The sequence below is a fragment of the Lampetra fluviatilis genome, chromosome 7 (assembly GCF_964198595.1).
Source record: "Lampetra fluviatilis chromosome 7, kcLamFluv1.1, whole genome shotgun sequence".
NCBI classification, from domain to species: domain Eukaryota; kingdom Metazoa; phylum Chordata; class Hyperoartia; order Petromyzontiformes; family Petromyzontidae; genus Lampetra; species Lampetra fluviatilis.
The window spans coordinates 865,942-892,385 of record NC_136281.1 but is presented as its reverse complement, the minus strand read 5'-3'; the positions used below and the strand labels follow the sequence as shown (position 1 = coordinate 892,385).

General features: G+C 42.2%; 1 protein-coding gene across 1 annotated transcript; it reads left to right on the top strand.

Moving 5' to 3' along the window:
* Window positions 1–905: 905 nt before the first annotated feature.
* Window positions 906–25,109, top strand: LOC144933378 (ras-related protein Rab-1A). The gene is made up of 6 exons (XM_078858080.1): window positions 906–1,137; window positions 1,904–1,976; window positions 12,547–12,642; window positions 14,240–14,335; window positions 14,827–14,958; window positions 23,227–25,109. Exons 1-6 carry the CDS (start codon window positions 1,115–1,117, stop codon window positions 23,422–23,424), a joined length of 618 nt encoding a protein of 205 aa, XP_078714206.1. The 5' UTR covers window positions 906–1,114; the 3' UTR covers window positions 23,425–25,109.
* The last annotated feature ends 1,335 nt before the right edge of the window (window positions 25,110–26,444 follow it).

Below are 26,444 nucleotides of genomic sequence, written 5' to 3'. Positions count from 1 at the left end.
ATGGAAAAGAGGTATGATTAGACTGGCCTGCCAAGTGGCTTTTGATTCGAAGAGCTGGATATGCAGAATTATTTAGTTTTTTTTCTACAAATTAAATCGGATGAGAGTATGTGCAATGATTGGTGCCCGGGCTGAGAACTCACGACCCTTGAGAGCCTAAGTTCAATCGGTGTGGCTCTCTCGCCACTCGGCCACCTTTTAAAATACGCCATGTCAATAACAGTGACTCGAATCTTTCCGGAGTAATCATAGAGGAAACTGGCAATTGTAACATGCACCTATCTACGTGACTTTACCGAAAGACCAAAAGAATATGCTCCACCGCTTTGCAAAATGTATAAAACGCGTACAGTCGGTTCGTATCTAGCAAGCACGGCCCTACGAGAGGCCACGCCCACGCAGCCGAGACCACGCCCACGCACCCGGGCCACGCCCATTTGAGACCACGCCCACGCACCAGAGGCCACGCCCACGCGCCCGGGCCACGTTCACCTGGCCGTGGCCACGCCCATTGCCACTCGTCCAACGCTCGCGGCGACGCCCACACACGACACCTCGTCCGTGGCCAGCCACCGACGTCTCCACGTCACAGAACCCAGGCTCCACTTCCGCGCCCCTGCTGCCTCGCGTCACGTGATCCGCGCACCCCCACCACCCCCCCACCGCGGCCCCGCCCCGCACGCCGCAGTCATGTGATGCCACGTCTCCCGATGACGTCGGCGCGGGCGATCCCATTTAATTTGCCACAGCGCATAGGCGCCGCGGCGGGCCGGAACGCGTCGCGATTGGTCGGTGGGGGGTCGCACGCGCCGCCGGCGAGCCGACGCCCGATTGGCGGGCCGCTCGGGCGCGAGCCAATGGGAGGCCGCGCCGCGCGTCCGGGGCGCGCGTGCGCACTGGGGAATGTAAAGGCGCTGCCGGAGCGGAAGGCTCGGCCATTTCCTGCCCTGCCCGGCGCCATCTTGTGTGGAGCCAGCGACGTGCGGAGGCGCAGAGACAGCGAGAGAGCCGCGTCCTCGTCGTCTCTACTGGCACCCCACAGGCTCCTCATTCCCGCAGCGCGCTCCGTCACGCCGCGCAACGACACTCTGCTGCACAGTCTTTTCTCCCAGCGATGTCAACCATGAACCCCGAATAGTAAGCGGCGGCGACGACGGCGGCGACGCGAGTCCGGAGTCTGGTCGGCTGAGGGTGGTGGGGGGGTGACCGGGTCGTCGTGGGCGATGCTTGACCCGGGGCCCGGAGCGTGAGAGGCAGACGAGACGCGGGCGGGCGGACGGAGAGAAACGGGAGAGATAAGAGGGGAAAGCCCGTGGTTGGGGAGTGTCGGGGCCCGGGCGGGGCCTGCTGCCGGGTGCTGCGCTCGTAGCCGGCGGGGTGACGCGGCCGCCTTTGTTTTCACTGGCAGCGAGGCGAGGCCGCTTCGCTCGGCTGTTGTCGAGGCGGTGAAAGTGTTGCCGAATGGGGACGCGCAGTCGCGTTTCCCCGAGACCAACATGACATTCGAGCTGACATGGTCCAACCTCGACTTGCTCGCTGCCCTTGTGTGCCGGGCCCGATGGGCGTCAGCGCTGTCGGGCCCAGGGCGTCCTCTTTAAAGGGTTTTGCGTTAGAGAGGTAATTTTCTTGGCGGAGCTGTGGGGGTCGCCGCAGCATCGGTGTCACCTGCCGTGTGGCCGTTCTTCCTCGCCCAGTAAACAGATCGCGTTACACTCGGTTCACCTGACGGCGACCGACGGTGTGTGGGTGACGGGGCATGTTTTACCGGCGAGTTGGCGTGGCCGCGCCGCGAGGCGGTACATCTCCTCCGTGGGGTTTCTTGTCTCCAAATACCTGTCCACACGTCGCGGGTATAATGAGTGAGTGCCCTCGTGTTTAACCACTGAACGCGCTCTCTCGGCAGTGACTACCTGTTCAAACTCCTCCTCATCGGCGACTCCGGCGTTGGCAAGTCGTGTCTGCTCCTGCGGTTCGCGGTGAGGCCCCCCTCGTCCCGTGCCGCTGGCGCTCCCTCTCCTCGTTATATCGGCCCAATTAAGACAAGGGAACGCATTATACCCCCCCCCCAATCCCACAGGGGCACGTTTTTATGGGTGCTGACCTACAACTGTTATCGTTTCAATGAAAGCTTGCGCCACCTGCCAATGCGTTTAAGACGCACACGTCACCAACTTCTCAGAGCTCGCGTAATGTGAACGCGCTATACAGTACTTGTTTTACGAGATTATATATATTTTTTGTTAAATCAAGTTTGTAATGTTTTTCAACGTGGCTTACCGTTCCGCTTTATATAATCCTTAACCAAATGTTGGTCACCATATACATTTTATTGATCTCGTTCGAAATTTCACCATTAATACCGGTGTAAATAGGATATTAAAGGAGTGCGTACAGGTTACTAATGCCAAAAATAACCTCTGCATCGATGGCAGTCTAAGTACTTGTGTATAGTGGAGTTTATGCTCTTGGTTTTGTTAGCTTTCAATATGCAGATGTATGTATTTCTAAGGGGCATCGGTGTTGCGCTGTGTTACTGTGAAGTGAAACGTTTATTAACCTCTTAAGCTAGGACACTCGTGTACATCTTGCGCTGGTGGCTGCTTAGGTGAGGAATGTTTAGTAAGTCATGCAGTGTGCCAGTCAGCTGACGAGAGGAAGTGACAACGAGTGGTCAACATCCACAGCAGAACAGTATTCACTTTGCCTATCCGTGTAGTGTCTTTAGAGGCAAGCCAAGTTATATAATATTCAAAACCATTAGACTTTATAGACAAACCATTGCTATAAATAATGTGTTTTAAAGATAGTACATGTGTTTCTTTGAATCCTACCGTTTGAGTTAAGCACCGGATCTCATGTGGCACGGCAAACCACTGTCCTTCAAGCATACAACACTTGTAGTGGCAACATAACCTCATGTTTTGTGTTGGGTATACTTCCGTATAAGTCCTGTGGCCTTCAAAATGTGTTAACCAAACGATTGTCAAGTATTTTATGAACCGTCATACATCCGTGGAGTCATATGTTTGGGTTATGGTGTATTGCTTTGCAGAGTGACATTTTGGAAACTCTTGAGATGTGGGTGTCATGCTAATTTGAATGTAATTATTCTACCATTAGTAAAGTCGAATGTGTATAGTACAAACATTTGTCTTTCAGGAGAGTAGATTTCCACATTTATTACCTCAGAAATCCAGATAAGGATGCTTGAAGGTAGAAAGTGCAGTGATTTTTGAAATTGTTCCTTTCGCAACCTATTTAAAAAAACCAGTTGGTCAAGTTTCTTACGTAATGTTCCACATTTCTTTAGCATAACCATTTCCTGACCCCTTTATGTTGAATCTGGTTGGTGGTGGTGAATCCAAAAAGATGCACGTTTACAATTTAAGGCATTGCAGTCCGTAAACATTTCAATGCCATCTTGCTTTAAAATCCAAATATGGTTTTATATGCACATGGCATTATTTTGATACATAACATTTGCAAGAAAAAAATGTGAGTTATACAGTGGTGGCTATTATAATTTGTACTTTGTTAAAATGTTCTCGTAGATACTTCATCAGGAAATGGTAGTTCAAGATGGATTGCTGTTTTTGTGCTGTAGTTAAGATAAGAGTAGCATATACGAAATAATTATTTGGGCCACAACATCAATGCTGCAGAAGATGCCAGCGTATTTGTGCCTGATTTATAGCAGGGCACGCACTGCAGAAATTAACAGGCAACTGCATGTTTTACCACGATGTTTTGGGAACTAGAGCTCTTGTAGGTGCGTTAACCTCCAGGCCCATTCATCAAATGTAATGTTACGTAATTTACCATACGTTTACATATCCAGATAAATAGCTCTGAACAATAACTTTATAAGAGAATGTTCGCGTTGATGAAATCACATGTACCTGACTACTCATCAGGTTGCTTCGTAACCCCTTGTCACAGTGCAAATCCCTATATTTTTTATTACTTACACAGGAAGGCAGGCGTGTGTGCATATTGTCCACGGAACTAGTCACCCAAGTCTATATTTCATGAGTGATAGTCTAATTGTGCTCTTTGGTTACTTAGCATGAATTGCCAAGTAATTGTACAATACTCCTCTCCCCGTTAGCTGATATAATGTTTAATCTACCCATGTCTGTGGAGAAGTTTGAAGGAGTTTGGGCTTGGGCACAATAGATTTGTATTTAGCTTTTTTTACCCAGGAAAGACTCACTGAGCCTCGTGACCCTGTTTCCGGAGGGTCTTGAAAATGTGATGATTGCGTCGTGCAGTCTTTCTATTTAAATTAATTTCCGGGTAATTTTTTTTATATTTTCTCATTTGGGCAATGACTCCGGTACACAATGGCTGCTCATGCGATTGGTGTCACAGGAGCCGAAACATCCATTTTGAAGCATATTGCGGTTCTCTACTTTATCCGCTGGGTTTGAACTGTAAACCTAGGCCCTGTGAAGGCCCAAACTAACTTGTATACCCCCCCCCCCAGTCCAGTTGTAAATGAATGCAGACATCTCTAGAAGGAATACATTAATATTTATATTAAGTATTATATAAAAAGAGAATCTGTATCGTTTTGTGGAGGATCATTATTTGCAAGTAAAATATCTGTATGGCCAGAGTGAAGACATTGTTCGGGAAAGCCTAAATGTTAAACTGAAGACAAGTGGACAGTCTCGTGTGATTGTCGTCCCTTGGGCTGTTGTCTGCTTTCTGTAGGTAGTTCTAAATTAAATATGAGTTGAAATTGGGAATGTATGTTGAGGTTAATTGAGATATAATTAGAGAACCTCAAACTCATAACAATTTTAGTTTTTTTTGGTGGTGTAAGCGTTTATTGTAGCGTTCAAGGTGTTTTGAATTGGGCAACACAATTGCAATTGTAGCATATTGGAAGAAATTAATCTGAATCATTCCTTATGTGTCCTTTGAACGTCTTGCATTGAAGCCACATTAAAATGATCGCCAGGAGTTTAAAATCTGCTGTATCGCTTCTTTAGAATGCCTTGGTTATTGATGACAAATTTAAATTATTTAAAGGGTACCTTAATGTGTCACAGCTTTGGTTATTGATAAACATTAATAATTTTCGTACCAAGTGCTTTAGCCACAGCCTTGGTCTAAATGTAAGCATCATAACTGATTCAGACTGCCTGTCAATAACTTGGGACTCTCGAGTGTTCACTTGAAAATGAATGTGACACGTATGCCACGCATTCTATTGTACACATGTTCTCTTACACTTATCTGTCTGGTTTTCTGATTCATTGGTATATCAGTTTTTTTTATTTAGAAAAGACTGCCTAAGTGGTAATTTGCAAGGCACTTTCTGTAGGACAAGGACATGTAATAATGTCGACCTGTCAGTACAGTTCATGAAACCTCACTCAAGCCTCCCTGTTTTTGCTGTTTATAGGGTCGTGCCCCTCTATTCAAGGTGATAGAGTGATACAAGCATGGGTGTGCAGGACCTTGTCATTAATCCAATCATTATAAATAAGGTTGTTATGTCGGGGTTTGAGTCCCCACAAGATATACATGCATTCTGGCACTACGGGAGATTACATCACAGGAAGTGATTGTGCTTTGCTTCCACTGACATAATTCGTCACTCAAAATGTTATCAATGTTTTTACTTGGTTGAATAAAGTGTGTGGCTGAAACAATGCAAATTTAACTTATTGGTCGTTACAATGCACAACTACGTTCAAAAGGAATTGTCACCAAATGGGAAAATGTGTAGATAATGCACAATTTTAAATAACATGCCAGGAAACCATTGGAATCTTACCTTGTTGCATTTGGAATGATGTTATGAATGTTTGCATGGGTAATTGGTTGCTGTGCACAAGTATGTTCTGTCAACTTGTGTAGGAATTTTGAGATGTATTTTCCATCTCGATAGCATGTGTTGCTCGGAGATTACTCGACAGCATTTTCAGTGACATTTTCTATTTTGTGTAGAGGGACATCCTTTTTGTCAATACACTGCTGTGAGGGTTATTTGACCATACTTCACCAAGCTGGTCATTGCAGGTTGGTGAAGATGAGTAGCATAGATGTTAGTGTTCTGACAAAGCCAAATGTCATTCTGCAAGGCCTGTTTTTAACCACGATGCACGCTCATCCAAGCAGTATTCATGTTTAACCCTGCATAGCTTACCAAGATCACGGAATATTATGGGTGATTTTGTCTTATTACAAGGCGAAAAACATGAATACTGTATTAGTAAAACACAGTATGTATTGGGGATTTTGTAAACATACATAGTTGTACATAAAAACAAGCTTGCTATAGCAGGCCATCTTGAAATGTTTTGCCCACATAAATGAGCTCATTTTGACTTTACAAGTCGGGACTGCATTGTCATTTTGTGGCATCTCCCACACCTTCCGATTAGCACGGTTGGCTCGTGCAGTGCTAAATAAGTTCTGCATATATACATCAGACTTGCATGCCACTCCTTAGGCATAATCTTCAGAGTGCCTGTCAATAGTAATGACTGCAATCAATGTGCATTATTCCACTCTCAGCCAACCACCACCCTCATTTCTCTACCGCCTCTATATACACGGTAATCAATATGCACTGTGCTTCATGTATACAACATACGGTACAATAAATACATACTCGTATAAAATTACAAACGTGAACATTTACTTACATATGCATACGTGACACGTGTACATAAATCCTAAGAGATGTAATGGTGGATCGATTCCTACATGTGCAAGCATTGATGCGTTTCGATTGATTTATGTTGAATCTTGCCGCCAGTAATGAATTCTCCATTTAAAATAATCGATTCTCGACTTGAATTCCACTATTCTTCGAAACGTGGTGGTGGGGGAGATGAATAGTTACACATCTAATGCATACACTAGCGCACACATGCACATCTACAATACAGTACATAAACACAAACATTCATAAATATACATAAACACATGCGTTAACTTTCATATTAGCGTATATACCAGAGGTGGGACAAAGTCATTGTTATGCAAGTCCAAGTCGAGTCGCAAGTCATCAAATTCATGACTCGAGTCTGACTCGAGTCCAAGTCACATGACTCGAGTCCACACCTCTGGTATATACTATACACGATGGTGGTGTGGCAACGACCCCACGCAATGGCCACCTGTCCTTTTCAGTTCTGATGTTTACACATCGTATATAGGCTCTAATTTCTTCAACGAATTCCCAATCCCTTTCGTGCCCTTTCTGGAATATGGAGCATACGTCCCACTAGCAGCTGAAGCCAGATCTCGCATTTGACCGTATTCAAAGTTTTGCATTTTAACCTTAATGACCTGTTTGTGAGAGTGGGCCGATACCTTTTGTCAGTGGGAGGAGCCCTCTCACCGGAGCCCCACAGGTGATCTGGTACAGTCCATATCCACGAATCGGCTGCGCTGGAACGGTCCTCCGTCCTCATTCTTTTGGGATGATGTTGCTCTCGGTTTCACCCGGCTCGCTTCTGCAGTGGAGAAGACGTACGTCTGGAGATTGTTGTAGGCGTGACTTTTTTCCATGCAATTCACTTTTCACAAATGCATTTCACCATATTCACCATTTACAAGATTGTTTTGTTTTTGTAATTTTTATTGCAACAGTATCAACGCAATTGTGATTATTCTTTTAAATGTATCAAAATTAAGTTCTATTAGTTTTGCTGTCATGCATAGCATGTTCGTGGAGTTGACCTATATACATTTTATTCGATAGCTAATAGAGCTACAATTCAATACTTCTCTCCACTGTGGTGTAGCCTATGAGTCCCGGTTAACGTGAGGTAAATGTATGGCATGGGCTCCCTTCTCTTTATCCCTAGGGCTCTCAAGCTGGGGGATTTTGATGTTTAAGCATGTCTCCGGTTGTGCATCACTTTTCATGGTCTAAGCACTTTTCTTGTGGTTAATTATTTCCCTGCCATTTCTCATGTCACGGCCCAAACAGGCCACTCCCCTATGAAACCGACCATTCGAGAATTACAAGGTCCCTTTGAGGAAAGGCATGGCCACACCTTTTTTCTATCCATATTGGGCATGATTTGGCTGACTGCTGCAACTATATTGCTGCCCTATATTTAAGAGAATGAAGAGTCTCAAGGGCTGTAAGGCTAGCGTGCTGGTGCAGGCTGAAGCGCCCATCCACAGTGATTGGTGGTGCGTGCCAGCTGACCCTAATTTCTGACGTTGGAGCCCCTGAGGCTCACTGATAATTACTTACTCTTACCCATATGTATTGACCTGCTGACTAAAAATACTGACCTGGATAACCAGTTAACACCCTCAGGATCCTCAAATAAGATGTGGTCTGTATACTTATTAGACTCAATGATGTAGGCCACAGTTCAAGTCGGCATGTATTCGAAGGCTCATTAGGCCTCTGCCCTAATGCCCCAAATTGGGGAAAGGGGGATACATTTCAGGCTGAAGGCGGTTATAGAAAAAAATGCAGGTGGAGTCGTAACGCTTCCCCCTCAACCCATCGCACTACCATCCACTGTCAGAATGTAAGCCATGTAAATTGTGATCACCCAGTACGTCATAATATTAATAATTGACATGTAAAAGGCGAATTTCTTCCATAGATTTCAATACACCGTGTGCGTGTATGTATGTATGGTGAACTTCCTTCGCACCATACGTAGCAAACCATGCAAATAGGTGTGGATAGCAGGACGTAAACAGAACCAGGGTAAATGGCCTGAACTAATAAGTGAAAGCCAATTTAAAAGGTGAGTTTTCAAGAAGGACATGAATAACTCGACTGACTCCGTTTGTATTATTACCAAAGGTACAGTGTTCCGTGGTCTGTGAGCTCCACTGGCAAAAGCCCAATCAGCTCAGGAACAGAGCCTTGATGTCGAGGTACTGAGAAGGTGATCCGAATATCTCAGGAGCATATTTTGAATATAAACATTGTGGAGCTAATTCATTCAGAGCCTTGTAGGTCAGCAGCAGTATATTATAATTTACTACTACAAGAGAATGTGTGCTCGTGAAACGGTGTATTCGTAAGCACTCTAGCAGTTGCATTCTGAACGAGGTGGAGTCGAACCCAGGACCTCACTCGGAATCCCGAACAGTAATGCGTTGTAGTAATGAAGTTGGGCGAACACAAGCATGAACCAATCTCTCAAAGTAATGAGGTGTCAGGAATCGATGCAGCCAGGCAATATTTCTAAGGTGAAAGATTGGAGTTCTAACCACCCTGGATATGTGCCTAAAAGGACAAGGACTGGTCAATTTTAGCGTAGTTATTTATTGAAAGACTAACTATACAATGTTTTTTTTTATCTGGTGCATCAGCAACAGCAGACTAACATTCGTCATGTTTAGTTTTAATGTGGTAATGTTTGAAAAGATGCAGTCCGTGTTTTAGACGTTTTGGACTGGAAACGTGGTGTTTCTCCGATCAAAGTCCATTCCACACTGCGAGCAGCATTCAGGCAGAGGTTGCCAAGGTGTGTACCCCACATGGTGCTTTTGGCTGATCCACGTATACGGTAGTGTGGTACTGCATGACACTGGCTTGTGCCACCCCCAACTACCCTCTCTCTGTTGATCTGTTACACCTTTTTTTTTCATTTTATTGTTTAGCCAGGACTGCTTATCGGCTGACGTCTATTTTTGTAAACTATAGTGTTTGTCCACTTACTCATCTTAGTGATGTCACGTCTTTCATTAAGCCTTCCACCAAAATAGCTTATGAGCTGAAGCATGAGGGAAAATCAAAACATTTCCCCCGCACCACAGGGTAATGGTCCTGTGCTAGCAAAGTTGGCAAAGATGTTTATTCCTTGTCTGTGTAGTTTCCAACCAGCGTCATAAACATTACCCAGCGGTATGTGAGTTTCCTGCCACCAAGTAATGTGTTTTTTGCCTCTGAAACCAGGATTTCAATGAAGTAATCACTTCTTCATCACTTCCAAAACTATTTCATGGGAAGGGGACTTCAATATTTTGCATCATAGCAAGTGGATTGGTGGTGCAGCATGTGTTGCACCAATTCACACCCATGAATTAGCTTACAAGTGTGTACACCTTACATTTCTATATGTTTAGGTAACCTTTAGACGTAGTTCATATGCTCGTCCGGATTAATAAGATTGTCGCACAAAGCATTCGTTGATGGTCCTGTGTAAGTTCACTGGATTACATACATTGCAGCATGTTACTTATTTTCTTGTATACCAATTGACAAATTACATTTTCATAACGGACATATGAAAGTGTACATAACTGTATAATAAGGCTTCATAGGTTTCGGAGGAAACAAGGTTCAGTTAAATGCTTTAGGCACGCAGATATTTACTTAAAACAATATATTCTTAGGGTTTCATGGAAACTCCCAGTATTTAAAGCTTAACTTGGAAACATGTACATCATTAGACCTCCTTTGCCAGTACCAAAATATAATAGGGGTTTTCCCCTTTTTTCTGGCAACAAAACTGAAACCTTTTTCCAAGGAATCATGTGTGCATTAACCACAATACTTGTGGTCAAAATGCAAACAAAAAACACTGATAATATATGCATTGTCCTTGAAACTGATTGGTCTACACCAGAGACGGCTTTCTTTTGAAAACATGTGTTTTGTAGTATTCAGTGGAAGCTCTGAAGATGGAATGACCAATACTTATGCTGCTTTATAATACTGTATATAGTTAAGTGGAGATTTCCAAAATTCAGCCAAATTAAGGTAGTTTTCCAAAAACTCTCAAAGTAGTGAGAGCAATGATTGGTGTGCAGGTTTGCCATATTTTGACTTGCATGGGAAGGAACGCTTTAGTAGCAATGCATGGTTTAGATGTGTTTTTGTAGCGTAAGTAAAGTAAAAATTCCCTCTTTAGTTAGTGATTAGAATTTGTTTCACTATCATGAATCACTGATGCAAAACATGAATGCTTTTGATATCTTTCATTTGGAATGTATTTTCATTGTAGGTTAAGGTTTTAGTATTCATTGAGGTCCAGACATGTAAATCTATTATATAAAAGGGAAATTTGTGAATGTGTCTGTTCGAAATGTTTAGCATACTTCTCAACATGCAACAAATTTGAAATTTGGCATGTGGGTAGCTTCCAGACTGTACACAATGCAAAAAGTATAAAAAATAGACTTTTGTATTTTGGCGGGGGCGCAATAATGGAAATCGATTGCACAGCAAGTGAGCGGTGACATCACATCTGTGATGGACTAAACTATTTCCGTGCGAAGATCGGGTACACCTGCTAGTAAGCAATACATTATCATGCTCACATTACGTGTATAATTATGTATGCAAGATTGTTGGGTTTTTTTACCCTTGTGTTGTATCTCATTTCTTTGTGTAGACCCTGCCGCCACTACATGTGCTACATTGACTACAATGTCAATACATTATTCTGAAATCATATTTCTACTCCGAATCACGACGATTCATCTCATCGTGAGGGAGTCAAATTGCTACATTACTCCGTTAATCCCTTATTTGGCCTGCACAAATGACAGTTCGAATACAAAAGAAAGTTATCTCGAACATAACTAGTTGTAACATAAACAGCATTCTTGACAAATGGTAGACAAACAATCAAGTCAAACCACTGTACAATTTGAGAATTCTAAGTACTATAGTTGTAGCAATGACGCATGCTGCCCAAACATGGTTAGCTGTGCTTAAAACTAATTCGATGAGGGCACAGGCCTACACTCCTTTGGCAGAATTTTAATTCCCAACAACACGATGTGAAGACACATTGGTCTTATTGAGTCCACACCCAAGTGATCCATCTGTCAAATATATTGTTTTTGAAGACATAATCTTGTTCATTAGTACATTGTTATCACAGGTAGAGGGAGTTATTCTAAATTTGTTTTTTTAATGAGGGTGTTGTAAAAAGTAAAGCGTTTTTTCCCAATTTAAATTTCTTCGTCAATTGGCTATGTACCTGGTATCACGTGATCAAAGATGGCAGGACCTTTGCACATTTCAATAGCAGCAAGCTGTTATTTATTGTCCTCTTGAGGATGTAAGGGTGAGAGAAATCTATTGAAGAATGATGCTTCAATATGATTGCAACACTGAATCATGGTTGTGTTAACGATGTATGCAAGGCTCTTTGGACCTCCCTGAAGGAAACTATGTGGAATGTGGTTCGACAGTATTGCCGGCATGACTTGGGGACCAACCATAACAGTTGTGTGATGCTCTGGGTAGGAAGCTGGAGGGCTGCTGGAACAAGTACATTTTGGGAGAGGATTACTCCATGGATACATTTTCTGGCGTATTCAGTAACACATGTTCTTTGGAAATAACTATTGTCTCTTATTGAAACACCCTCGTATGCATTTAGTTAACGCATGAGTCAAACATTCATTAATTTGGTGAAATCTTGCCACAGAGCCAATCTCTACAACCTTTGCTTTTTCTATTGCCTCAGTAAGTGCTGTGGTTGATTTCATAATTTTACAGCCTTTCTCCAGGCCTCAACTCCCAGGTATAATGTACATACACCGAGTGACTCGGAAGTGCTCCCTGACCACTGTTTTCCCCCACAGGATGACACCTACACAGAAAGTTACATCAGCACAATCGGTGTGGACTTCAAGATCAGAACAATAGAGCTGGATGGAAAGACCATAAAGCTCCAGATAGTGAGTATTACTGTCTCCCCATGTATGCAATGCTCTTTTTGTCATCCATTGTTCTCGCATGTCATCAAGCGGCTGTCATGGTTATACAGTGGGTTCTGCGACAACGTGTGTTTTCATAACGCCAATTGGATACAACGCGCTGAATGTATTGGGGAACACGTTTTTTTAATACGGATGAGAATTGGACAACGTGATTGAGTGAATAGAACTGCGTCGCGCGAGTAGGAATAAGCGGTTGTGCGACTGCCTCTGTCGCATCACACAAGGCGGAATTACTACTAGATGCTACCCATGCACCTCAGTCTTTGTTCAGCCTGCATACGCATCTCACATTATCGCGGACTGTGCTTTAGCCTACTCGTCTCAAGCAGCCATCTTATCTTGTGGTAAGTGTTAAAAACAATGAGTTTATTTACATTTCATAAATATTCTTTACGGTTATACATTTTTTATTTTAAAAGATTGTATTATTAAAATCTAAATCTTGACTTAAAGCTTTCGTGACTGCAGGAATACATTATATGAGTATTTTGGTAAAGCCACGTAGATAGAAAAATTATAAAAATATCACGACGTTTCGATCGCAACACAAGCAATCGTCTCTCACCTGAAGACAATCGTCCATCACCTGAAGACGATTGCTTGTTGCGATCGAAACATCGTGATATTTTTTATCTACGTTGCTTCACCAAAAAGACCCATAGAATATTAAAATCTGTTAAGCGAGTCACTTAACACCCTTCATCGTTTTCTCTCTTCATCCTCCACGGCTACGTTTTCTATTGCTTAGCGACTAACACTAACATGCATTTTTCACTCATTTTAACGTTTTTGTTTGATCCATAAATTATGTTATCAAACTTAAACATGGTCATTATAAAAGAACACTTAAAATCAACAATAGGACAAATTATAATGAAAAATGTCAGTCATGTTGGTGTTTATGAAACCGAGCCCTTAACATCTTAATTCCCATTGACTCAACGGTTATTTTCACTTGATTTTTCCATAACGCGTGTTCTTCAGGAACAACTACCACCTTATAGGAGAACTGACTTTACAGTTTATATTGAGAAAAATTGTCCTCATTTTAAGTAGTGCTATCAGGATTATTTATAACTACACATGAATACATATAATGTAAAAAGTACATCATGTTCCATCTCAAAGGATTTTCCAGGTCAAATATTTCAATTAACTTAGTGCTCTGAAATACTTCATAATAAAGATTTTTTGGTTAGATCGCGTAAATATAAACATGTCGTTATTTTAACTCTTTCCCAAAAAATATTTATTATGGATAATATTGGTTGCGAAAGCCTACAAGTTTAACATTTTTCTTTATTTGCAAAGTTTCCTTGGGTACATTTTAAGCTTGGTAGCAGTATATAATGGATGAATGCACTTAATGTCAGGCTCCAATTACCTATCCACTTCATAACAGATATCATAAGCTGCTGTTTTGCTTTTGGAATCGAACCATCCAAATGACTTTGTGACAATAGTCTATCCAGCTCCCATATGTTTGTTAAATTGATATTACAACGTGCTAAACATCACCCGGTAGTGCCTTGACAAGTTGTGTATATGTGTGCAGTGGGACACGGCAGGACAAGAACGTTTCCGCACGATCACCTCCAGCTATTATCGGGGCGCCCACGGCATCATTGTGGTGTACGACGTCACGGATCAGGTACACATGTAACCACGTTCGATTTTCAAATGTAATTGCATCTCTCATTCTGTGCACTGTGAATGCCTTTAACCCCAGAACTCTGGTGCCGTCTGTTCACTTTCATACCCTACTCTAACCTTGTTCTGATTAGCCATGACATTGTTTGCATTGCACTGCATGGCTAACAGCAGTGGCAAGTGATATCTGAACCAGTGCTCTTCCACCTGCCTTCAAGCTGCACTGACCAGTATGGTGAAGTATGTTCAAATAACCCCTACAGCAAACATGTTGTGAGGATGGCTTCATCCACTAGTGGATTGATGTAAGAGCTGTACTTTATACTATTTTAGACCTTGATTACCATGTAGTTTTGTATTTTAGTTAGCAATCAATATATAGTATAATACAGTTCCTGATGTCTATGCTGTTTGGGTTCTGTAGTGCATAATTTACCGATACAAATGCAACGCAATGTTTTACTGACAGTTGCATTCCGTTGCTTGGTGTAGGAGTCCTTCAACAATGTGAAGCAGTGGCTGCAGGAGATTGATCGCTACGCCAGCGAGAACGTCAACAAGTTGCTTGTTGGCAACAAATGCGACCTCACCACCAAGAAAGTGGTGGACTATACGACTGCCAAGGTGTGGTAATGCTTTGTTTCTCACAGCCCCTCATCTTCACTCTTCCAATTTCACCAGTTATTGAGATATATATAATCAGTTTTCCATTGTTTGGTTTTCACCCGGTCACGTACAAACTATTAGCAGTAGACTCATAGCCGAATCCTTAAAGTGTGTTCTATATGTTGTTAGCACGATAGAAGTTGGTGTAGAACATCACAGCATCCACCGCAGTTTAAATTAAAGAGTACATTTTGCGATATAAGACGCAAATAAATACTAAAACCGAGTTTTATAATGCCTATATTCCAAGGCACATTGATCAATGGAAAGATTTTCAGCTATAAATAACCTCAAATGTGTTCTAATAGAACCCATATAGAAAAAAAATGTATGTTAATGTTATTAAGATGTTCACTTCACTTTTAAAATAGTGTGAACAGAATTTGCGTGCCTTTTGACACATTTTAGCCATGGTTCCGCAGCCGATGCCCCTTGGCCCAGTGTGCTACCATTATATGGCTCAACCTTTGTAACAAATGTTTGCCACCAATGACTACATCTGTACTGAGGTTGCATCTTATCAGCCTGTTTAACACTAACTGCAATAGGCCTCTTTAACTGAAAATAAGCATTACAATTGTGGTTCCAGGACATTTAAATGTTGTGCTCCTTTAAAATAGTGGCCGGTTGGCCAAAGTTGTTGCAGTCTTTGGTGACTTTTATATAAAACACCAGGGAAACTTTTGGGCTGGTCCTGCAATAGATTGTGTATATTAAGTCACCAGAACACGTCCCATTTTATTTTGGTCAGTTGGTTTTGTGGATCTCTGCCCATTCCATAATTCTTAGCAATTTTTTTTCTGGAATGTTGTGGTATGTAGCTTTACTCTTTGGTTCTTTTGGTAAAGTCACGTAGGTAGAAAAATTTAATAAAGAAATATCACGACTTTTCGATAGCAACACAAGCGGTCCTCACGCGGAAAAAAATAATCCAGCAGTGGAACTGCTGAACCAGTGAGAGAGAGCTGTTACAACAAGAGATTATATATGTGGCAAAGGGCAAGCAGGCGGGGTCTGAGCTGGAAAGGAATTCCATCCCCGGATGCAAGCACGTCAGTTGTGTAAATGGGGGAGATTAGGGAGAGATTAGCATGAAATTAGCTTCACTGCATAAGAGTATCGTCCCCGCATATGCGCACAACAGCATTGTTAATGGGAGATTAGCACTGTTGATGGGAGAGAATAGGCAGAAAGATTAGGTGGATTAACAAGTTCAGTTCAGTTTCATTTATTAGGTATAACCCTGTCAGCCATGCAGCTCTCGACATGGGTGCAACCGCAACAAAACAAAAACATGAACAAGAAACATCTTAAAGTGACTACACGCAACAGAAAAATCCTGGAAAAAACGGCAACCTCTTCCATAAAAAACACCGTATTTCAATACTGTGTGCAAAAATCTGAGTGGGATGCAAGTCAAACAATAACCATGAGACAATGTAGATTACAGTTATCAGGCTAAATCTGTACTACAACAAAACGTTTTCAAAATCACCAAAATAAAGCTATAAAAACAATGTAACAGTGATCATAGGAACTGTGATCCTAATTTAACAAACGATATACATAACGTGTACGACCAAGTTAGTGTCGTCTATGTGTAACACAAGCTGCGGTGCTGCCAATTGTGCTGTGAGAGGCAAGCGCGTCCATGCAAGAGAACCACCGCAACGGTGGTCGCACCAGTGAGACGCACAGCCAGAACCATCGATACATCGAGGCTAAGGGAGCTGAGGTGGCATGTTAGTGAGACACCCTAGCCCGTTAATGCAGAGGCACCTAACAGGGCAATGCAACTCAGAGAGTCGGAGATAAAAGCCAAACGGCAGGGAAGAATGGAAGCACCACAGCAAGTTAGGACTTTGCTTGGTTAATAACATCCTTCCAATGATTGCTCCGCTTATACCCACTGTCTCGGTTGAAATTGTCCGTTTATATATCTGGATGGCTTCATGGACAAATCTTTGATGGTAGCCCGAAGGTTTGCAGAGTACCTTGGTCTTGGAAAAAACAATATCGTGCGAGCCCACTGCGTTATAATAATGATCAGCCACGCCAGAGGTATTGGTTCTGCCGTGTTTCAAATCTGCCTTGTGTTCGCGAACACGGTCCCGAGACATGTCGTTTTGTTTCCCCAATGTAACTGCTGTATGTAGCTTTGCATCGGCGAATAAGGAAACAATTTAAACTTTGACTATGAGTAACATTAAATATACTATGTGAATAGGCATGTGCCTTAGCCCTCTTTGAGAGCTTGCCTATACTTGGGTCACCTTTACATGTAGATGCATAAAAAAAGTGTTTGTGTTCTACATAGCAATCTTTGAGGAACTACTGACAAGCTAGAAAGCAGCCAGGTGGTGAGCCAGCAAAAGCAAATTGCCCAGGCTCTGCAGTCCTCTGTATATTAGGATGTTTTCAGCTTATTAGTTAACTTGTTCATAAAACCTGATATGATTTTTAACTCTTGACTTAAAGCTTTCGTGACTGCAGGAATTCGTATTCTTTGGGTCTTTCGATAAAGTCACGTCGATAGGTTCAAAGAAAATAACAAAAAACTAAAACGTTTCGATCGCAACACAAGCGTTCGTCATCAGGAAGAAAAAGAGGGGGAAAGCTGCTAAAACAGTCTGCTTCAGCAGTTTTCCCCCTCTTTTTTTCTTCCTGATGACGAACGCTTGTGTTGTGATCGAAACGTCGTAGTGTTGTGATCGAAATGTCATAGTTTTGTTATTTTTTGTTATTTTCTTTGAACCTATCTACGTGACTTTACCGAAAGACCCAAATAATGATTTTTAACACTTTTTATCAAAGATCACACTTCCAAAATGTGTGTATATATATACTCCAAAATGTGTAGAAAATTATTATTTTGGAGGAGTTGGAGACGATTTGATTCTCCTTGTTATATTTAAAGACGTACCCATCGGAAACCGCTCAATATAAAGATTTATTTTTTTATTAGAAAGAACAAAAATGTATCCACTTAATACTCTTAGGGGAAGCTCCTATATTTTACCCGTTTTCTAATTCTTCAGATTTGAACATCATAAAATGCATTTTTTTTTTGTTCAAACCGCTTGAAACCTTAATATCTGAAAAATAATAAAAGATACAACAGTGGTTCTCATTTTAATTTTATTTTATGTTTAACACTCTATGAAACGAAAATAACGCAATGTTATATTTTGAACGGTTTCTGAATGACATGCAAAAACATGTTTATGGGCACTTAAAATTGAGATTTGGGGCCCATAAACAAAGTGCCCCGTCCTTTGCCATGTGATGTGATGACATTTAGTTTGAAGATAAAGCAAATTCTTTCCAGGTTTCCCAACGATATGTGTTCAAAATAGCTGTCTTCCTATCTCCAAAAGTTAACAAGCCCCCCCAGGCATTTGTGAGGAATTAAACAATTCTTGTAACTCAACAGGTTTAATGCAGTCATCAACCATTGAAATCTTAAGGTGAAATCTACTGTCATGAATTGGTGTATGATAAAAAGTGGCCTTTCTCTGTTAATTATCCTCGGTATTCTGGTATCTGTTTCATTGGTTTAAACCTTCATGAAAATGTTTCTTACATCGTGAACTATTACTATCTTCTGTAGGTTTGTGCATAGCCAATATAACTAGCTTTACTGACTGAAAGCAATACTGTATAAGCCTTCTTTCAAACTAGGGCCGGAGAATTCTGTAATTTATAGCACACTAAACTGGGTCTAAGAGTCTGTTTTTACAACAAAATACAAACTTTGTGCCACTAAAATGAAACTCGTAAGTTAATTTATCCAGGATAAAAATCCTCGATCCCTTATCTTAATTGAACTTTCAAATCACAAGAGGTATGAAAGGTTATGTTCAGCAGGCCAGCTTGGGAGAGCAGGTTTGGCTTGCCATGCATAGCTCCAGGCCTTTAAGAGCACATTCCTTGCATTTTTTCTTCTTTGGCTGTAAAGAAACTGCCAATAAGACTGTTTCCAAGAGTGCCCCTAAAAACTACTTTGAATTGAAAAGATGGTGAGTGTCACTCCTGTCAACTGGGCCCTGTCAGTGTTACCTCTTTAGTTAATAATTTACTGTGATCCTGCTCGGCAAATATTTCAAAATATTAAAAAAATAAGCATGAGTGATTACAAAACAAAAACAACAAACATTGAACTACAGGGATTTAACTGGAAATGAGGAAAGTTCCAAATTTTCACTTTCAATTTGAGTATTGCAATATGAAACCCACACATTTTCCCAATACAGTGAAACCCCTTTTTATATGCAGCAGCTGTTGGTATGTTCCACATCTTGAATGCGGCTCTATGCCCAGCATATCAGAAGTCTCCAACATTAAAATCTATCGCTTATGTGGGGGAGGGGGCAACACGACTCGCAATTCACGTGACTTTCCGCACTGGAAACCCGTTGATTATTGCAAAGCTTAACCACTAAACTATCTCTTACACACCCTGAATGAATGGAACAAGTGCAACAAACCACTATTTACAAACAATGTCCTTATTTAAGTGGGCAAATAGGGAGTGTGGAACATGCCAATGGCTGCCTGGGAAACCAAGCTTCAGGTAAATGCAGACTTAGTTTATCCTCTTCTATTATACACGTGCCAAGTGTTTCTGCTTACCTGCGGATAAACATGCGTGTGTAGTAGTATCCACAAATAACACCCCCACGTCCTATATCGGTGCAAATAAGTTAGAATGTCTGAATTCCAAAATGGTGGATTTTTGTAATCCTTGTTTTAACATGTACAAAACCCCCCACAAATGAACGTGCACACATTTAAACAACCATACGTTATTTCATTTCAAAAGTACGCACACACAAAACATATATTTCACAAGTGGTGTTGGTAATACAAATGTCTGTTAAGAGGCATGAAGCTAACGTGCTGTGTATGCCAAGATCCAAAGTCGGCCATATGCTGACTGTCAGGACAGGTACTTTTACCCAGCACCTTCTCTGTCTAACGTTATGCACGGGGGGGGGGGGGGGGGTCCAGCACCTAGCTCATTGACTTTGTCTGCCCTGTTATGTTTGCAGTGCACCAAACACAAACACCTAAAATAATATTCACAAAGACATGTACCCACACACATGCCCATGTGCAGAACCACACGTGAAGCGAATGCACACGTACGAACATTCGCGTTGTAGAGGGTGGGGTCGCCACTCCTTTGTGGTTTCTTGATGGCCTCTCCCTTTTCCTCCCACTATCCGTACTGCTCCACAACCCCCCCTCCACCTCTTTGCCCTCTTCATCCTTTCTGTGTTGCACAATGTGGAATCGATTGATCAATCTTTAGATTTATCTGTCTGTACTTGTTCTTTCAAATGGATATGAATTAAGTGGCAACTCTAAATCGATGTCCAAGCTGTGCATCCAGCTGCTGGCATCAGAGGACTAAGAACGTTTGCAGTGCACACGAGTTCACAATGTGTTCCACTTTGTTGTGGTATGCTGCAGCCACATTTGGGTGGTTCTTTTATTTGCTTGCGAAAAGGTGATTGCACCTGCAGTGGCCAGTTTGAATGCTATTTAGAGCATCTTTGTTAATGTACGTCCTCTGCCCACCCTGTCTGCTGTAACTCCCCACATCACGTTGTACAAAACACTGACCACCTTCCCACCTCCATCTTCCTCCAGGAATCTGTTGTCCCCCATCTTGTGATACAATCAAATTGTATAAACTTAAACATTTTCCTCTTTTTTGGCAAGTAGTCTGCTTTGGTTGGAAAGCGTGAAGTGGATTTATTTTCTAATTGTGGCAGCATTGAGTGAAGCTTACATGAGCACTTTAACTGGAAACACCTCATCCTAATGGGCGAGTGGTTGGCTGCATAAACGCATTAAGGGAAACTTCTCTTGGTTGGTCATAGAGCGGTACAAGTTAGGGTAAGAATAACGCTCAAGTTCTTTATTGCAACAGGCCACAGATTTTCATAAATTGCTTACCCCGAGGCAGTGTGTTTTACTTTGCTTGAGCCAAATTTGCTGTGCGCACACCTGTTCTGTTGCGCAACATCAAGAGAAGTAAAGTTATTGGACTGCTACTTGCTGCCGTTGTATTGATATGTTTGTGCTTCGTCTTGTGCATTTATTTTGAATCAATTCTGAATTGTTGATTGGGAAGCACTCATCTCCATTTGTGATCTTGAGCCAGTGTTTGAAATTAAATGTTTGTGGCATGGACCAGTCCACCAACTACCACTTTTTGACTTTTCCACAAAGTGGTACCTTTAAAAAAATAAATCCTGGAGGGAATTATGAGCTTGATTTAACCTTGTTTAACTAGGTAAAATAGATATGCTCTGCCATTATAGTACTAGCCGAGTGAAAGTACAGATATTTATTTAATAATTTGCGCACTGTGTCTGTGCCAGCCATTGCAGACAGAATCTCAGAACAAGGTGCGAGAGAACCCATTGACACCTTGGTTTCTTTCAAGAATGGTGCGGCTAGGAAAACGGTGTGGTTGATAACCACATGAATGTCAAAATGCCATACATACCTCACCGTTAAAAGAGGGTAGAAAGCAATGATCACATTGATAATTGGTTCTTTACCCTTCTATCTGGCAACAAAACTGCCACCTTTTTACAAGGAGTCATGTTTGCATAGACCGCAATACCTGCAGTCATAATACAAACAAAAGAACATAACTCTGATACACATTATTTAAAGTCATTGTTTAATGGATTAGTCTAGTTCATCATAGAGTAAAACAATTGAGGGAATTCAAGATGTCCTCCATTGGTCCACCTTCAAGCAGTGTTGTGAATTAATGAGCATTCTTCAAAGCCAGTATTAGCATTTGTCACGGGAGTTTTATCGCACATCTTGAATTACAAGGGTTTATGTCCAGTCAAGAATGTTATAAGGTCCTACTGCAAACACTTGGCATGACCCTACAAAAACCTTTAGACTCAGTGACGCTTTCCTGGCTAAACAAATGTAACATTCCCTTATAATTCCCTGAGATAGCTTTTAATTAAAACTTTTGAATTAAAATTTAACTCACAGCGCCCTAAAGCCTACAGCTAGGCCTAAAGCCTCGACCTACGCCTCAAACTCTCCCTTCGTATCGTACCCCCGCGTGTGTGCAAGGGAGTTAATGTTTAACAATGTTACATTCCCTGATGCTTTTAAATAGAAACATTTAAATTTAAAGCTTTTACATAAATAATAAAAACATTTAAATTTAAAATTAACTCACGGCGGCCTAAAGCCTACAGCTAGGCCTAAAGCCTAGAACTAGGCCTCAAACTCTCCCTTCGTATCGTACCCCCGCGTGTGTGAAAGGGAGTTAATGTTTAACAATGTTACATTCCCTGATGTTTTTAAATAGAAACATTTACATTTAAACCTTTTACATAAGTAATTAAAACATTTAAATAAAAAAAATTACTCAGCGGCCTAACGCCTACAGTTAGGCCTAAAGCCTAGAACTAGGCCTCACACTCTCCCTTCATATCATCCGATTCGGTGTAGCAACATCGCCCCCTACTGCAAACACTTGGCAGGACCCTGCAAAAACCTTTAGACTCAGTGGGACTTTCCTGGCTAAACAAGTGTAATAATACATTATGTTTATATTCTTTGGTTATTCGTTCCTACCAGCCCACCCCGCAGGGTCCTGTTAAATGTGTACACAGTTGCTTAAAAAATACTTGGCTGGCATTATCAGTTAAATGTGAAAATGGTACTGTGCTGTATTTTTATGATCAAGTCATTGATCTGTCAACTGTGGACACTTATTAATTGAAACTGGGACATTTAGAATGTCTCAGTCTGTCCCCAAAATGTTTCTGCTCACTTTTACTTGAAAATATGTTCTCCAAAGTACAGGGTGTACCCATGCATTGCATATATTGGTGTCTTTGAAAATTTCCGAGGAGAATTATTTTATTTGGTGGTGTCTACATGTGTTTCAAGTTGTTTCCTGAAGTCTTTCAGTGTTTGTGTTCAGTTGCTACAGGTTTAAGTGTTCGTTAATTAAATGTTTATACGTCCACTTCCCCATTTTATATTGAGTAAACATTTACTTGTAGCTCAACTTCATGAGGGCTTGTGATTTCCTACTTGCCAACACGAGCATGCGTGTGGCAGTAGAAGCTGGCGAGGGTGGGTGCAGCGTGTTTATAACCGTCTTTGCGTGGAGTATTTTGTGTAACTTGTTGCTGTTGTGCGTGCCTCCTTCCCCGCCGGTGGCTGCAGGAGTTTGCGGATTCACTGGAGATTCCTTTCCTGGAGACGAGTGCCAAGAATGCCACCAACGTGGAGCAGGCGTTCATGACCATGGCAGCAGAGATCAAGAAGCGCATGGGGCCCGGGGCCACACAGGCCGGCGCTGGAAAGTCCAACGTCAAAATCGAGAGCACTCCCGTCAAGACAGGAGGTGGGGGCTGCTGCTAGAGGTGGTGTGAGACTCCCCCCCTCAAACCCCTCCTTCTCTCTCCACTCCCGGCCCTGACCCAACAAGATGACCACATGGCCCGGCACGTGCCTCCCCATGGAGAGTGGCAAGTGGTGGACGGGCTCTTGGGGAGGGCGTTGGACGGGTCGCTCCGCGGACACTCACGTCTCCACCTCGTCCCGGATGGTTTGTAGTGTCGATTATGGCTTGATTTGGATTAACTTCATTTTCTGGCTTTCTCTTCTCTTAAAAGTCAGCTTTTATGAGGTTGCACTTGCTCTCTGTCCTCCCACCCGAGCCTCTAAACTGCGATCGTGGCCACACACTAGTTTCAAATCGGCTGCCCTTTGGTGCCAGATGTTACTGTCATGCAGATTTGTCTCCTCGCACTGCCTGAAAATGAAGTTAACCTGAAGGCTGTTGATTGAATTTTTTTGTCTTGTGTATTTAATGAATAAATTAGACCAAAACATGTTAGATCTGGTTGTGATTTTTCAGTACGGTCGCTGATTTTATTCAAGGTAACAATGTCCCTAGGAATGTTTTGCTTTGCGGGAAAGAATAAAAAAGTTAATAAATCTAAAGGCTCTAATTTGTTAGCGGTTGTAAACCAGTAATTGAATACTAGTGTATTGTACACAATGTATTCTGTATTTGATTAGTTTAGAGCGCTGTAAAGGACATTTCCCCTTGTATAACATAGATTACCCCCAGAAGAAGTTAAACCATGGCTTGTCTGCTGTTGGAGACACTCACCTGTCTTGTCTGTAACCCTGCTGGCTTGCCTCGTTTTGTCTGGGCTCGCCAATGACTGGAAGTGGTGTTTTCGTTTGTTTATCAAGTGTAAATAAAACTGCCTGCTGCGGCCAAGCCACGCTTATGAGTGCCCCCACAACGCAGTGTGCCCCCTCCTCCCCAACCTTCCCGAGCCCAAACACGTGTCTCATGGGAGAATCGAGTCTACACCGCTGCAGTCACACATCTAGACAGGCTACGCAACCCAACTGCTGTGCAGCTGTTTGGAGGTGGTGGGTGGTGGTGGTGGTGATTAACTGGGAATGAACGTGTGTGACGGACAAACTATGCCAGCCGTGCACCCATTCTCACTGCACCATTCTGGCCTTTAAATGCATATTGCGCAAGGTTTCATGCTGTTGTTGCTCTTTCTCGCTCATTCTTGTGCAAATCATTTCAGAAACAAATAAAGTGTATACTGTTCAGTTGCTCCTGTTAACTTTGCTCTGTGTGTGTTGCTGATTTGTACACAGTGGCGGTGTGGGAGTATTGCATTCCTGGTTTTAAAATGTTTTGAAATTTAGATATGCAGTGCTAACTGTGGATGTTATCAGTACGAGGCCCAAATTAATACTTGGTCAAATTTGTTCTGGTTGGAGTGGAGTAAATGGCTGGTTGGTTGCTTCTTCGGGTCAACTTTGGGCTTTCGGTTCTCCCCCATTGCAGACAACTCATTGTCTGCACACTGAGCAATGTCAATTTCCTATTTCTCCCAAGCTCCTTTTATGACCTGTCGGTTTTTAATTAAAGATGTTAATGTGTTGGGAAACACGACTGCGATGGAGGCCTGGTTTTTATGTTGGCTATGAGGGTTTGATTGCATTGCCTTGGATGAAACAGTCGTCGGTGTTGTGCCTTTTTTTTTAGATTAAATTCTGCGCTCATGTTGTATGGAGAATCCGTGTGTGTCGAGGCTCTGCTTGAAATGCAGCGGGCGTAGTAGACGCGGGGCACGCGGCTGATGCCGCATTGTGGGCGCGGCATCGGACCTCCCCTCTCTCCCCACTCTTCCCCACTCTCCCATCGTGAGGGATCGCAGCAAATGTTTACACAGGCGAGCAGCAGAAGCAATATAAAACCTGCCACTGCTGCAGGGAGTTCACTGTAACTGATGACATGCATACTTAATCCTTTTTAGCTCATCAAGCAGACAACTCCTGGGGGAAGGAAGCAATTATAAGACGTCCGTAAAAATGTGTACTATCTGGTGGAAGAGTTATGCATGCAGTTTTTTGCTTGGCTGTTATGCTGGTTACAGTAGCCCTTTATACTGTTGCAGGGACGACGTTGTTTACTCTTTATATAGAATATTGGTTTAAACTTCCTGTCATGCATTTTTGTGAATAGATGTTAACGTCTTAAGTGATTGCTGTGTTTATTTTCAGTTATGGGCCATCAGTACTGGCTACCCACCCAAATCAGTTTTGAGTCTTGTTTGAACTACTGCTATTATATGATTCAACAGTACACATTCTAGTATATATTTATCAGTGCATCATGTAACCAAGACCCTAGTCCATATATACACTCCTTGGCAAAACTTAAAACCACTATAGAAGGTTGTATGTTTACATGCCACTGGTTAATAGACAATAAAGCATAATAATACAAGTTGGCCTTGATTAATGTTTCAATTGTGTTTATGGTAATATAAATCATCACGTGCCCTAATACCATGACCAACATACACACCTTTGGTAAAAAAAATTCAATAAGTTAACGGTTATTCATTTGAAACATGTAAATGCATGTAACCAAAACATTGAAGACGAACATAATTGTCGAAGAGATGTGGGTTCTAATGTAAGTTTGAATTTCCAAAACAAGGTGATAAGGCACACTTCCTAATTGGTGGTGACATTTGGCGGTGTTTTGGAACCACTTGCACAGTTTGCCTCGAGGCAATTGTCCAATTGCGCGGGGTGAGCTGCAATACTTAAAATCTGAATTTAGTCGATACAAGGTATGAATTAGTGCCATGTGTTCTTTGGATTGGTGGTCGCCACAATATGCAGACATCGCGTACAAGCTGTGATTGCCTTGTGCAATAATGCTGAATATCAGTTTGTGGCAGCAGTGGGGGGAGGGGGGGTGCGCTGGAAAGAAACACCGCTGTCATGCAAGTGATGCAACTGTTATTGAGACACATTGGCAATGGCCTCCACATTCAAGTGGTCTCATTGCACGGGCTGGTGAGAGACTTCATCTGCTTCCCCATTACCTG